Source organism: Pygocentrus nattereri, chromosome 18 (genome assembly GCF_015220715.1).
Source record: "Pygocentrus nattereri isolate fPygNat1 chromosome 18, fPygNat1.pri, whole genome shotgun sequence".
In the NCBI taxonomy this organism is placed as follows: domain Eukaryota; kingdom Metazoa; phylum Chordata; class Actinopteri; order Characiformes; family Serrasalmidae; genus Pygocentrus; species Pygocentrus nattereri.
Window position 1 is genome coordinate 1,985,075 of NC_051228.1, and position 16,199 is coordinate 2,001,273.

The 16,199-nt window shown below is 42.1% G+C and overlaps 1 protein-coding gene across 1 annotated transcript; it reads right to left on the reverse strand.

Moving 5' to 3' along the window:
• Window positions 1-4,853: 4,853 nt before the first annotated feature.
• Window positions 4,854-15,076, reverse strand: si:ch211-266i6.3 (cytoskeleton-associated protein 2). The gene is made up of 7 exons (XM_017721998.2): window positions 14,943-15,076; window positions 14,375-14,440; window positions 10,254-11,125; window positions 8,942-9,275; window positions 7,971-8,031; window positions 6,143-6,467; window positions 4,854-5,398 (listed from the first exon to the last, which is right to left on the reverse strand). Exons 2-7 carry the CDS (start codon window positions 14,393-14,395, stop codon window positions 5,098-5,100), a joined length of 1,914 nt encoding a protein of 637 aa, XP_017577487.2. The 5' UTR covers window positions 14,396-14,440; window positions 14,943-15,076; the 3' UTR covers window positions 4,854-5,097.
• Between the last annotated feature and the right edge of the window lie 1,123 nt (window positions 15,077-16,199).

Sequence of the window (16,199 nt, forward strand, 5' to 3'; positions counted from 1 at the left end):
GTGTTGTTTTTGACCCGCCGAGCCAATCAGATTTGGCCTGGAGAATAAATTTGGCGCCCATGAAGGACAGGTCCACCAAATTTGCCTTTTTAAAAATTGTATTATTATTTTTATTATTATTATTATTATTATATTTTGCACGAAGCGCAACAACCAGAGGCGGACCATACGCGTTCAACCTCTACTGCACGAATTACTGCTCAAACACACGATTAAACACAATGCTGTACATTTTTTACTTTTTAATACTGTTTTTAGGGTTATTCTTATATTCTCTCTCTCTTTATTCTCTTTATATTATACTCGGTGAACGGAGGAACAGCAAAGTCAGAACTTCACTGTACAGTGTAGCTGCCTGTTCTGCTGTGCACATGACAATAAAACTCTTTAATCTTAAACGTTTGAACGTGGTTGTTTTTTTTAATTGCTTAAAAATTAGAATTTTTTTTTGAAAAAATAAATTCTAAAAATTTTCCAGTAAATCGCGACGGAACCACAGCGCCATATAAAATCTAATAAATAAAAAAAACCAGCATAAAATGTCGTTTTATCCTTTTATTGAAAACAAAAGCAGTCAAATCCAAGTCCTCAGAGAAATGTAGAGCCGGGATTTACAAACACTGGAAACGAGTACAGTTTCAACTGGAATCTGGATTGTACGGTGATGTCATCATCACAGTAAGGATTCCTGGTCATGTGACGTCACGAGGCATTTGTCCTTTCAAAGTAAAAGACCCCTTTTTGTCCAATTTGTCCAACTAAACAGGAAACCACAGATTGTGTTGCTGTGTTTGTTATTTTATGTTTTCAGTGAAATTACGATGGTCATTGTACGCCGTGCAGCAGAGGGTTAAATCAGATCATAATCCGTATGTTTATCCCGTATAAGTCCTTTAGCTTTCTAGCTGCACGTTTTTCAATACAGTGTTATATTCTTGACTCCCTTGGAGGAAAGGTGTAGCTTAGCCGGCACTCAGACCTTCTCCACTGATGTGAACGACGTTTCCCCACAGTAATTCAGTCCTGGGCAGGTTTACGATGTTTACTTTCCAATCTGTCGTAAGAAGTTAATAAGAACGTCTGAGTCCAGCCGTCCGTCTCCCCCTCAGAACACTCTGGTGTGAGTACAGCGGGAAAACGGGGGTTGGTTTTCTGCTCTAAACCACAGAAATATCCATCACTAGCTCTAAATGTCTCTAAAACACCTGTGAAAGGATGAGAACCGTTCATTAAAGGGCAGTTCTTTGTCGAAGCGGAAGGCTTTCCAGCATCAGTGGTTGGGCTTGGGTGGGCCCAGACACGACTAACACACACACACACGCTATTTATACCCTTTTTGGGCAAAGTTTAAGATTAAGAGACACTTATTAGTCCCACAACAGGGAAATTTAACCTCCACATTTAACCCATCTGTGCAGTGAAACACCACATACACACTAGTGAGCAACACACACACTAGGGGGCAGTGAGCACGCTTGCCTGGAGCGGTGGGCAGCCCTATCCACAGCGCACGGGGAGCAGTGGGGGGTTAGGTGTCTTGCTCAAGGACTCCTCAGTCATGGACTGTCGGCTCTGGGGATCAAACCAGCGACCTTCCAGTCACGAGGCTGGTTCCCTGACCTCCGGCCCACGACCGCCCCCTTAAAGAGAGGTCCTGCTTTACTTTTATGGCATTTGGCAGACGCTCTTATCCAGAGCGACTTACATTTTACACAGGAAGGTGAAGGTGGTGTTAGGAGTCTTGCCCAAGGACTCTTATTGGTACAGTGTAGGCAGGAACTGAACCCCAGTCTACAGAGTAGAAGGCAGGGGTGTTACCCACTACACCAACCAACCTTCCCAAAAAAAGTCACGGCTATTTTACAGAGGTGGGCGAAGTTCACAAACCCTGTACTGGAGTTAAAGTCGAGACCCCCAAGATAAAATATTCCTCCAGTAAAAGTAGAAGTTCCTCCCTTTAGACCTCCACTTGAGTAAAAGTACTAAAGTATTTCCCTTCAAATGTACTTAAGTATAAAGTAAAAGTACTAAAAGAGGAATTCTGGCTCTGATGTCCTGTTATCATTTTTATAACCAGACTGGCTTCATGAACTCATTTCAGGTGAAAGTCCTCCAGCGTCTCTCTTGGTAAACCAGTCTTTTAATAGAACGTCATTAATTAGTGACGCTGACGTCTATTAAAATGATCAGAAGCACAAAACACTGAAGGTAAACAGTTTCCATCAGGGAGAACCGAGTGGCTCTGAAATCACTTTTTACACACAAGCAAAGTTTCAGTTTCAGATTTATTTACAACTTAGTTCCAAGTTTAAGTTGAATAAAAACTGGCTTTAAACTCAGGATCACAGATGAGCTCCTTTACTATGTTGATCTGTAGGCGTCTGTTCATAAACATAAACCAGCCCAAACTCATTTACTATAAAATGAAATGGTGTTTGTAGAAATTCAGAAAAAAGCCGCGTCAGTCTCGACTGCATATGTGGACATATTTCTATATTGAGCTCTATTTACACAAAGTTAGGTTAGTTCATCATTTATGTTGAACAGACTCTCCCAAAGTTTTACGCTGCTGCGCTGACGTTGAACCGCGTGCTGCACTGGGTCGGTATGACCAACAGGTCAAAATTTCAGGTCATTATTTCTGCTACATAAGAACGTTCTTCAGGGTCTTCAGATTGATGGAGGACGTGCTGTAGATGGTTCTATACAACAGAACCTTTCCGGTGCTATACAGAACTATATGCACAACACATCTTCCATCAATCAGAAGGACCTGTTCACCATGTAAAGAACCATTTAATCATGAGATTCTTCTAAATTTAACGCATGGATTAGCTTTATAAATATAAAGTAGGAAGTATGTACACACACACACACACACACACACACACACACACACACACACACACACACACACACACACACACACACACACACACAGTTTTGTTTAAATACATAAAACAGCTTAAAATAATAAATCATGCCCTATTCTGGTTTTGTGTTTATGGAAGCCCATCCATTTTTTTTACTCTTCTCCATTTTTGGCAGTAGTAGGTCAAAGAATTTGACTTGGTATCTCAAAGAAACGACTTTCTGCCTCAAAACCTCTCACCTCATACCATATCAGGGGGTCTGCGCCTCAAAATATTGACTTCTCATAATAATAATAATAATAATAATAATAATAATAATAATAATAATAATAATAACAACAATAACAATAACACACTGGCTTAGTATCTCAAAGCTGTGACTTATTAGGGTGAAATTCAGATACTCAGTCTGCGCGTCTTCAGGCGAAGAGCAGGTGCACGTGTTCGCCGCCAGCGACCGAGGAGGCAAGAAAACAAATCACTTCAGACAAACAGCCAAGAATAAAACGAGGACAGAACATTTATTTAAAGGGCTGTTTTACAACGAAGGCCTGAACACAGTCTTTACAAAGACCGATCAATTGTCAGAACAGTGGGAGCGGCGAGTGGACAGGATTCTGCGTCGACATTAAGCACAGCGGAGAAATCAGAGGAAATGGAAGAAAACAGAAAATACATACAAGGAGAACAGCAAAGCAAACGTTTCACCTTTATCACCTTTAAATATGGCTTCCGCTGTTCGAGTACAGATTATTATGACCAGCGCTTCATAATCGAGCCTCCTAAAGATGAGCCATCAGAAAGTGCAGTATAAAAATGACATCAACTCTCAGGTTAATCTGAACTCACGCAGCATTAATACAGGCTGTAGTAGCATTTTACATCTTTTCCACCCCAAAGCTCACACATTCATCACTACCCAGCATGCAGGCCCACAGGACCAAAAACTGAAATAAAATAATCTTATTTTCATTTCGGGAAATTTTCCACAAATATTTGAGTGCCTACCCTTCAAACGCATAATACAACATAATTTAACACCAGCCGCTCCCAACGGAGCAGCTGAGGCGTCCTGGGTGTGTATTTTGGTTCTAGATGCTCTTTGTGTTGTTCTCTAAAAGTGATGTTTCCAGAGCAGATCACTGAAGAGACGCCGTCTGTTTATAGTTTAGAGCCCAGATTTGGGGAAAAACGGGTCGACTTTCAGTAGAAAAACAAACTGAGTTCAGCTTCTTTTATTATAAGGGTTTAAAATGACGTCACCGTCTATTAGACTGGAGCTACAGCCTCACACGACGCCCAGCTTCTGAATGGAGCTTATGGAGTATGAACGCTATGGAGAACATGACCGAGTGCGGTTTGGAACCACCGGTGGTCCTCAGGAGCTGAAGAGGCTACAATTCAATTGTTATTATTAAGTTAATGTTTTTTACAGATGTGGCCCACTTATGGTCAAGAAACCCTGTTGTACATAATGATGGTACCTTAAAACATACACACTGAGTAAATGGATACAGTTCAACAGTGTTAACCTGCCCAATATTAGTAAATATGGCTGTAATGTAAATAATGATGTAAATAATGTGCTTGTGGCAGCCCACAGGTTAATAGAACTTAAAAGGAGGCGTGTAAAAGCTTTGATATACTTCTTTCACCAGTTAAAAGGAAAGCAGCTTGCTTTGTTAGCTTACCTGGAGGCAGATCCATCACCAGCAGTGTTAGATAAATTATAAGTCATCAGTGTCATCTTTGTTCATTAGAGCAGTTGAATTCCCCTCTCCAGGCTCCGCCCACAAAGGTGCTCTTTCATGGCTGGACCAGCTTTATCATTAATTGTCATAATACTTAAAAGGGGAAATTCCACCAATATCTCACAATTTAAATAGTGAAGATGTAAACAAAGGCATTTGGAGGGGTACGGAGTTTTTTTTTACGAGATGGTTATGAATACGCTGCTCGATGTGTCTGACACACTGTTTTATGATTTATGATCTCTTATGGATGGTAAATAAAATGTCTATATTAGTGTTGTAGTCATGGCGACCCCTGGTTCCTATCACCACCACTGTAAAGACACCTCCACACAAACACTCTGTTTACATCTCAAGTATTAACAATTACAGCTACAGCTGAATTGATTTGTGGGCGGAGCCTAGTTAGTCAATTTGCATATTCATTTAGTAAAAACATTCAAACACCTCTGCACCTTTTCCATCACTTCAGCTTATTTTTTCTCCTCCGATAACCTCTCCAAGTCTCCAGCCTGGTAGGGCAGGTGGTCCAGCAGCGCAGGGTTCTTCCTGTAGATGTAGGCGTTGGAGTCGGCGTCGTCCAGCTGCACCAGCTCAGCCAGCGAGGAGACGCAGGGGTCGTGGTCAGTCAGCATGTCCGGCAGACGGGAGGATTTGCGCTGGATGCGTGACGAGCGGCGAACTGGCGTGAGAAATTTCAGGTCTTTGATGGTGCTCTTGCGGCGAGAGGCGCTGCCTGCTGTTTCTCCTTCAGTCTCCATCCTCTTCTTTACACTAGCACGACAAAAACAAACACTTTCCAAGTCACGGCCGGAGAAAAGCTTCATCTGAAATCGGTTCAAATGACACTTCCGGCTTTCCGCTGAGGGAATAAACCCAAACACAGACATTGATCCCGTTTTTCATCTTTGGAATCACTTCCTATATCAAAACCTACACAATGTAGAATATATCAAACTAGGATTTTCTCATTTGTGATTGTTCCTTTACTTAAGATTTCAGCTAATTAGCTAAAGTAGATGCTTTAGAGTGACATAAAACGACTCCAAGGTCAATTAAATCGTTAACCATTGTTATTACAGCGGATCCAGCAGGTGGAATGTGAACTACTAGAATTTCAGCTGGTTCGTGTTTAGGTCAGTACAGGGCTCTGAATGTGCAGTGGGGAAACCCTTAATAAAGTGAGTGCATCTTTATTAAACCTTGCATTTTTATGATTACGGGACCTAAAAGGTTAAGTTTCTGACCTGCGAAAATCAGTTTAAAAAGCTTTCCGTCTAATCAATATCTTATCAGATAGCTGAGGATCATCCCAAAATCCTGTAGCACCAGTGCAGCTTCTCCACTTGGAAGCTTCCTAGTTTACTACTAATGATTTGAAAGCTGTGAAACTGCACAGGATTAACATGTTAGAACAATTTTCCACATTGGTCCTAAAGCATTTCATATTACTGAAAACAGTGATTGGCAACCTGAAAAAACTTCCGTGGTAATAAGGGTCACCAACATCACGCTCACCTCTGCAGGAACGGAGTCGTTTTCACGCTGTACTTCACCACAGATGCTTCTGTAACCTCAGCAGGTGTGGAATCCATCTCCTCATCATCACCGTCATCGTCCTCCTCCTCAGAGACCTCATCATTAAACGGCTTCACATCTTTCCGCTCCAGAACCTTCTCCTCGCGCTCTACTTTGACCTCCTGCCCGTCTACTGCGACATCGTCCGCTGACTCTTGCTTTACTTCCAGTTCTTCCTCTTCCAGGATCTCAAACTCTTTAACCGTTTCTTCTTCCACCTTGACATTAAACAAAATCGCAACTTCCTCATCACCTGTCTTTGCATCTGCAGAAGAGAGAAGGTGGAAAAATGAATACACTCCCTGGCCACTTTATCAGAAACCCCGTCACTCGTAGCTCCACCCTGCTGCTGTACAGTTAGACTGTTGCTCATCTGCTGCTGCTCAGTTTGGCTCAGTCCCATTTCACCCCTCGCCCCCACCACCCAGCCCTACCCCTCCGTTTTGTGTCTTCTCGTCTAGGTTGTGGGGTGTTCCCGATTCTTGTTGAGATAGAGGGGTGGGGCGAAGTGTTTGGGCTACAGACGGAGGTTTTTCAGAGACTCCAAGCGGTGATATGAGAAAAAAAGAAAAACTGGCAAGACGGAGCACAAGAGACCAGAGAAATGCACAAACGTGAGAATTTTCCCTATTTTGTAAAAAAATACAATAACCATCATATTATCTTAGCTTAATGTTGTCTCTGTGTATTATGGTCCTTTTCTTCATAACAAGCATGAAAAAATCTGATGGATCAGTAGCTAGCTAGAGTTACCATGAACCTTCCACAGACTTTAAAACCTCTATATGGAGTCGGTGAGATGTAAAAAGTCATTCGGAGTGGTTTGATGTGAAATGGTTCATTGTAGAGAAACCTGCCAATTAGATTTCTTTACACGGGTGGTGATAGGAACCAGGGCTTGCATTGTCTACAACGTCAATATAGCCATTTTATTCACCATCCACAACCATCAGTGAACCTACACAAGTCTTCTGAGTTTTATATGTAATGCAGATGATGGTATGAAACATTGTCTCAGACATCAGGGAATGTACTCATAACCATTTCATGTAGGAACTTTCTGTGAGGGAGCTTTTAGCCGTGGACGTCTGGTTCCTATCACCACCACTGTGAACAATTCTGACTCGGTAAGTTTCTCCAGAACACCAAACCTCTATGAATGACCTTGTTTACATCTCTGCTATTTAATTATGCACAATCTTGGAAATATCAGTGGAGTTCCCCTTTAAATGGTTGAACGGGAAAAGTCAAATGAGAATCTGGAGAATCTCTGACTTCAGCTTCATATCACTGAAGAATTAGGGGGGGTGATAATAAATAACTGCCCCCCTCTTTGAAGGCGTATGATCCCTAAATGTAACTAAAGCCCAGCAGTGAGGAGCTGAACTTTCCCCTCCTCTGCTGTCCCTGCAGACGGGCAGGGTCGCCTACAGAGCGGCGCTAGTAGCTGATAATGAAGTGATGCTCTTTTATTAGAGGGAAGATCTCAACCACTGCCCTGTAGCTCAGGAACAAGGGGCAGCGCTCCAAAACAAGGGGTCGGGGTGAAAGTGAGAAATGGGACTGGGCCAAATTGTGCAGATGGGCTACAGTCTAACTTCACACCGATACGGTGGGTGTTTCTGATAAAATGTCCAGTGACTGTAGTTACACGGTAATGGCTTCTAATAAACCGGCAACAACAAGTGTAGTTCAGTACTCAAGAGCAGAAAACTCCATTTCTGTGACTGATAAGTGAATGATATTTATTTAGAGATGAGAACCTCACCGTTCTCACAAGAAGAAGGGATTTCCATCGCGTCCAGCTTGTCACACAAGTTGAGCACCAGCTGTAAGAGGACAGGACAGAAGGTGTGATCACACTAACAGACACTAATTTGTTATAGTTAGTCATTCTGTGTATTTGCTTAATGACCAAACATGATATTTCACATGTAACTCTTTAAAATTACAGGCTTACTATTTAGGATTGAAATCATTTTTAAAATAAACCTCAACTTGAAATAAACTCAAAACATAGGGCTGAACGATTCGGGGGGGGAAACATCGAATTGCGATTTTTTTTTCATTGCAACTGCAAAATAAATTGCGATTTTTATAAATAATGATTGCAGCCTGGTTTATTTTGGCCAGAAAGACCAGAATATCCATCTTTTCTGGCTTGAGGTTCGACCCCTGAACGCAGCGTGCCCAACTGCCAGTAGGCTGTGGTTGTGACGTCACAACACACGGAGGTTTGGCTGCCTCTGATTGGTCTAACTCGCCTACAGGCAGATCACAAACCCTATTAGGTTCGGTTTCCCCTCTTAAAACCTCAGAACAACCTTTTTGCTAATGCACACTTAAAAATCATGGTTCTTCAAGGGTTCTTTAGTCAAGACAATGATTCTATATAGAACCATAAACACTCAGCAGCCCATCTGCATGCTTAAAACCGGCTCTTCAGATTGATGGAGAATGTGTTGTATGATTCTATATAGCACCAACATGTCTGAAAAAGCGTGACATCATAACATAGCAGAACCCTTTTTGGTTCAATCTAGAACCCTATACAACTCATTCTCCATCAGTCTTAAAAACCATTTCACCACACAACGTTTTAAGCATGCAAACGGGTCATTGAGTGTTCTCGGCTATACACAGAATGGCTTTAATAAAGAACCATCTTTTTAGAAGAACCTTTAGAAGAACTCTGCCATAAAGCCAAATACGGAAAAACTAAGATGATATGTCTCGTACCGATTCCATTCTGATCTCCGGATCTACAGGAAGATCCACATCCGAACTGTCCAGTAGGTCTAGTGTGGTGTTCATGATGTGGCTCGGGCTGCTGGAAAACACCTGCTCGCTCTGAGGGACGAGATCACGCTCAAGCCGATTGTTACCCGTCCCCTCACAGCCAGGCTGGTTCTCCTCAGGTTCTGCTTGAGGCTCGAGCTGTGCTACCTTACTGGGTTCCTGCGTAGCTTTGGGTGGCGGAGCAGGTTTGCTTGCTGGTGGAGCCGCTTTCTCGGTCATCGGTGGTCTTTTCAAGGTCTTCCCCTTTGACGCCAACCATTCTGCCAACTTTGCCCTACAAAGAAATACATTTACATGTGAGGTTATGACGCTGCTTAACGGCTGAACAGCCCAGTTGACATACAAATCAAATCTTCTCCTTATTTTACTGTCTAAATTTCTTGACGACAAGACCCTAGATTTAATTTTCTTTAATTAAGAAACTTAATTATCGAATTATTACTAATCACCTCAAGAATTCCATTTGATTATTTTGGCACGATTAAGGAATAAATCTGAAACACACAACGGCATTATTATAGAATATTTAGAATTATTATTCTAAAAATCACACCCCCAGATTAATCAAAGCATTTCAAACCCAAAAAAATGGTCTAAATAGCACAATTAGTGATGAAACTACGCTGTAAATATTATAACTATAAGGAAACTATAGGGAAGTATAGCCTACAGCGTTAACTGGAGTGAAATATTGACAACAAAAACAACACAGGGCGCTGGAAAATAGTCTGAGTCGTACTTAAAAACAAGTTTAATTTACTGATAATTATTCTAAATCAATTATAACGTTCTGAAAATCGCTCCTTCAGATTCATGGATGCATTTTGAACCTAAAAATTGCCTAAATAGGATTATTAATGCTGAAACTAAAGCAGAAATATGGACTATAAGGAAACAATCTACTCCAATATATAACCCAGATTTAAAGCTTATTGAAGTCATTTCATTTGAATCTACTTGGCGACGCTTTGTTTACCTCCAACTCTGCATCTCAGAGCATTTAATAAAGGCTGCTTACTTCAAATAAAGAATCTTCCAACTAAAGAAAACAATCAGTCACTGACAGAACGTACGACAGAAGTCATCAAAAAGCTGGAAAACACTGAGATATGAACTTTAAACCACATCGGCCGCCTCTACTAAAAGCGCATTGATACAGCAAGTGGTTGTGATGAAATGACCAACGAGGGTAGGCAGAAGGTAAAAGGTGATTTAGCTATCATTCAACAACGAAGGTCAGAGATGAACGCACTTCCTCTCCTCGGCGGTCTCCACTTGGACTCTGTACTGGCTGATGGTGCTGCTGGCTGGCCTCTGGGCTTTCTGCTCCGTGACAGCTGCAGCAGGTTTGGGTTTGACGCTCTGCACTGCTGGCTCCTTCTTTTTAATGAACGAGGTGATCTTGCTGGGAGCTGGACGAGCTGTGGTCACTGCAGCCGGCCTTGGTGGGACGGTTGCTGGGCGAGGCACGGTGGGTCGAGCGGGCGCTGGAGCTTTGGCTGGGACTTGTCTTTGAGAGATGGACCTCTGGATTGGCTTCTCCGCCACATTTAGCGGCGCATCTGACACAGACTTTGCTCTGCTGGGCAAACTGGGCTGAGGTCGTGGTGGTCTAGAGGCACCAGGTAAAGTGGTGACACTCTTTGATCGAATTTTGGACAAAGTTCCCAGCTCAGGTTTAGGTTTAGGCACGCTTGGTTTAGCGAATTTAGCGACGGCTGTTGCCTCAGCCGCTTTCTCTTCACCACTGGGGGGCTTCCTGAAGCAGTCTATTTTAGACTTCACCACTCTGCCCTTGTAGGTGCCCAGGATGGGTTTGGGGGGCGCCGTTGGTGGGGGCTTTTGTGCCTCCACCACCAGTTTTCTGTGTCTAACGGACTGTTCGGTGCGGAAAGCCTGGCTCAGCGTTTTCCGCTTGTTAGGGTCCGACGTGTTGGTCTTGGTTACCGGTTTGACTTGTTCTTGCGCCTCAGGCTTTTCTTCCAGGGTCTCCTCCTTCTTTTCTTTCTTAAGGTCATTTTTGGACTGCAGAGGTGCAACTTTAACCAGCTTTTGCTTTGATATGACACTTCTGGACTCGGGCCTTTTCTGACCAGCCAGCGGCTTGGTGTTTTCTTTATTGCTCTGAAATAAAACAATCACAGAATATAATATCAAGATATACATAATAGCAATCAAAACACATCAAAACAGTACATCAAAATTAAAACCGAACTGAAGGTCTTTCCTGGAGACCACTGTCAACAATCAAAAGCATCCTATATAGTTTTAAACTGTTTATAGCTCTTTGTATTTATTTTGTTATATTACTACTATTGTACTATTAGTATTATTTGGGTGGTGGGTCATTCTCAGCACTGCAGTAACACTGACGTGGTGGTGGTGTGTCAGTGTGTGTTGTGCTGGTCTGAGTGGATCAGACACAGCAGTGCTGCTGGAGTTTTTAAACACCTCAGTGTCGCTGCTGGACTGAGAATAGACCACCAACAGCGTCATGTGGGCAGCGTCCTGTGACCACTGATGAAGGACTAGAGGATGACCAACACAAACTGTGCAGCAGCAGATGAGCTGTCGTCTCTGACTTTACACCTACAAGGTGGACCGACAAGGTAGGAGTGTCTAATAGAGTGGACAGTGAAAGTAAAGTCAGAGACGACAGCTCATCTGCTGCTGCACAGTTTGTGTTAGTCATCCTCTAGTCCTTCATCAGTGGTCACAGGACGCTGCCCACAGGACGCTGCTGGTGGACTATTCTCAGTCCAGCAGCGACACTGAGGTGTTTAAAAACTCCAGCAGAACTGCTGTGTCTGATCCACTCGCACCAGCACAACACACACTAACACACCACCACCACGTCAGTGTTACTGCAGTGCTGAGAATGACCCACCACCCAAACAGTACCTGCTCTGTGAGGGTCCATGGGGGTCCTGACCACTGAAGAACAGGGTAACAGAGTATCAGAGAAACAGATGGACTACAGTCTGTAACTGTAGAACTACAGAGTGGAACTGAACGGTCAGTGGAGCTGATAAGATGGACAAGGAAACAAGGAGGTGGTCAGAATGTTACGCCTGATCGGTGTAAATGTTTATATACATAGGGGCAAGCGAAGGGGGGGGGGGTGTATGGTATATAATAGTTTCCCTTTACTTTTCTCAAAAATTAAAAACAGCTATATATTCCAACTGTATATGCATTTATCAACAACGTGCATATTTCTATGAAACACCACCCTGTTCACTGAGATTGTACTGCCCTAAATTAATTAGAGGTCCAACCTTGATAAAACTCACATGACTGTAATGCTCATGGAAATCCAGCTAGATCAAGAGTTGGAAGTGAACTGAAGTGGATCTAAAGCAAAAAACATACTTCTTCTGTAGCTCACTGAACATTTTGCTGCTTTTCTGTTGTAAAACCTCCTTTTTAACTTTATGAAGGGCTAAATTAAAGACCTGATGAGTTGAATCAGCAGTTTTACAGTACACAAAGTCTCTTCTTTCAAAATATAATCAACATACAAGGTTGGGATGCATTGGAATACAAGCATTGGGAATGAAAACAGAAATCAGTATTCAGAAAACAGTTACTTTTAACTTTTTAGAGTAATTTTAGAATACTTACCCACTAAATAAAACAACATAACCTACCATATTTATGAGAAACACCATCAATGTTCATTAACTACTTTAAAAGAAGCACACAGCGTGAGAAATTCATGCTAAAGCCTGAGTAGACTGACAAACCAATGTGATCAGTTTTTAATGTCAGCATAACTAAACGTTTTTTGATAGATGACAGAACTTCACAAGTACTATGCTAAGAATCTGTGCTGTGCTGGATTCGTGCATCCATTTCCCAGTAAGTTATGCATGTACTGTTAACTGAAAAATCACATGTGCAATATTGTGTTTTTTGGGATATGGCAAAATGTTCGCTTGGCTCAGAGGTCACTAAGAGGCGGACCACGGTCCAAGCCCGGAGTCCCTATGCAGAGAAACAGCAGTCAGAGAAGAAAGTGAGTCAGAGGGAAGTTATTCCACATGACGTGATCTAAAAAGAGGAAACTGACAGTAAATGTTGTTGAAATCTGACCAAACTGGAGTTTATTTGATCTGATGTTCAGTAAATGGTGTTGAAATCTGACCGAACTGGACTTTATTTGATCTGATATTCAGTAAATGTTGTTGAAATCTGACCGAACTGGACTTTATTTGATCTGATGTTCAGTAAATGTTGTTGAAATCTGACCGAACTGGAGTTTATTTGATCTGATGTTCAGTAAATGGTGTTGAAATGTAACCGAACTGGACATTATTTGATCTGATGTTCAGTAAATGTTGGTGAAATCTGACCAAACTGGAGTTTATTTGATCTGATGTTCAGTAAATGGTGTTGAAATCTGACCGAACTGGACTTTATTTGATCTGATATTCAGTAAATGTTGTTGAAATCTGACCGAACTGGACTTTATTTGATCTGATGTTCAGTAAATGTTGTTGAAATCTGACCGAACTGGAGTTTATTTGATCTGATGTTCAGTAAATGGTGTTGAAATGTAACCGAACTGGACATTATTTGATCTGATGTTCAGCAAATGTTGGTGAAATCTGACCGAACTGGACTTTATTTGATCTGATGTTCAGTAAATGTTGGTGAAATCTGACCGAACTGGACTTTATTTGATCTGATGTTCAGTAAATGTTGTTGAAATCTGACCGAACTGGACTTTATTTGATCTGATGTTCAGTAAATGTTGGTGAAATCTGACCGAACTGGACTTTATTTGATCTGATGTTCAGTAAATGTTGTTGAAATCTGACCAAACTGGAGTTTATTTGATCTGATGTTCAGTAAATGGTGTTGAAATCTGACCGAACTGGACTTTATTTGATCTGATATTCAGTAAATGGTGTTGAAATCTGACCGAACTGGACTTTATTTGATCTGATGTTCAGTAAATGTTGTTGAAATCTGACCGAACTGGACTTTATTTGATCTGATGTTCAGTAAATGTTGGTGAAATCTGACCGAACTGGACTTTATTTGATCTGATGTTCAGCTGTCGGCTGTTTAAGACGCTGATATTCCTACTCGGCTACTTCAGTAAACAGTACATGGCACTGAGCCATGATGCCGGTTAGCCGTTATGAACTTTTCTTTAACTGGACCTCATTGAAATTGAATTAAAGCGAGACTATGGGAGTGGCAGTGAACCAAAGCAGGCGGTGAATACTGAACACATTCAGCACAGTGTATTCAGCGTTCAGCCATCAGCACCTTTTCAATGCAAGTTATTCTCTCCAACCCAGTGAACACACTAAACCTCACGTTTGGGCTTAATCGTGTGCATTTTATGTTAGTAAAATATACCTTTTTCACTGCCGTGTCCATCGTGTGGAGTCTCTGTAGCCGCTCTTTACAGACCTAAATGATCACCTGCCCATGAAAGAAACAGAATAAAACCAACGTTATCAGCAACAGACACGTTTCACCTCGACAGTATGAATTCACTGAGAGTCCACGGCTCATTCAAGAGGCTGAAGTTGGCTTCTTATTGGAACTCCCCGTTCCACCTTAAATGCCGCAGCAGTTACACTCTGCTGCCCGAGACGCCAGAACGTAACTGCCGCGCCATTTAAGGTGGAGCGGGGAATTCCAATGTGTAAGTTAGCTGGCGGTTAGGAAACCAGCTTCAGCTTATAATATTATATACTACGAATAAACAACTTTGTGCGAGGTAAATTTAAGTTTTAATGCTCTGTTCGTTACAGTAAAAGTCATGTTTGTGTCATTTAACGTTAGCTTAGCTAAAGTTCCTGACCATAACGCTATTCTCCACTGACGTGAGCGGCTGGCTAAGCTAAGCGGGAAGTTTTGATAGCTTTTTTATGATTAAAGTGATGATACGGCTGGATTTTAAAACATATAGGTGACTTACCCCGACTGTAGTGTCTAGCTGGCGTCCGAAAATATGAAAAATATTTCAGAGTGCAGATGAAATCCCGCAGCTCGTCTCTGCAAACCTGCCTCTCCGCCTCCAACAGTCAAACAGATTTGACTTTCGCGCTACGGTTCTCCCTCCGGATTGGTGCTCGCCGCTTGTCACTCATTCGTTTCAACCAATGGTGTGCGCCGTGACGCTATGGGCGGGCGCTCCCGCCACCAACCGGCAGTTAGGCGCTTTTAGTTTTGAACCAAAATAAAATTCCTCCCTTGCTGATCCCTCAGGGCAGCGGTCAGAGAAACCGAGGCCTCTCACACTTAGTATGTTTTGATTTTTTGATTGTGAGACTCAGCATTATAATATATAAACAATATAAACACATTATGAAGATGTTTTATTAATATAGTCTAGGCCCTGGCTTGGTCAGAGCACAAACCAGCACCTTAAAGGGCAACTCCAGCATCTTTTTGAACATTTTCAACATAATTTTAGATGTAAACAGAGTCACTCAGAGCGGTTTGGTGTGAAAAGCTCCGTTCTAGAGAAGCTTAGCGAGAACTGTTCACAGTGGAGGTGATAGGAACCAGACGTCCACCTCTAAAAGCTCCCCCACAGTGTGTTTGCGTTAAAGTTTTAGCCCATTCATGGTGGAGGGAGACATGCAGGGCGTTGTGACGCAAAATAGTCCCCAAAGAAAACTCATTATTCCAGATTTTCCACTATTTTCCATCATCAACATTCCATATAAGCTCAGAAGACTTGTGTAGGTGGGGGACGGGGCGGCGGGCAGGGGGCTGTTGCAGAGGACTGCTGTGTAAAATCCTAGGGTTCAGGTTTTTTAATTGTTGCTATTAAAACAAAACCTCCAAAAAGTTATTTTATTCTAAGATAATATAATTTTCAAGCATTTCTTCTCATTCCTCATGAAATATTCACATTTTCATACAGTTACCATAGGGAAAAAGTGGAGATACAAGGTCCCGACAGCGACGATATAGAATCTTTTCTGTGTATACTGAATATTTTAATAAATAGAATCATTTCGGGGCTCCATACATAAAACAAACCCTTTAATGGTTCTCTATGTAACCTTCCGTCAGAAGGGCCTGAATAAAGACAGCTAACCGCCTCTTATTCTAGGGGAACACTCATACATATACATGAGAAATGGGGTGGCACAATTGGCATTTTGTACCACTAGATGGTGTTATACTCCATAACCACTCAGCCATTGCATTAAACCCTACAGCA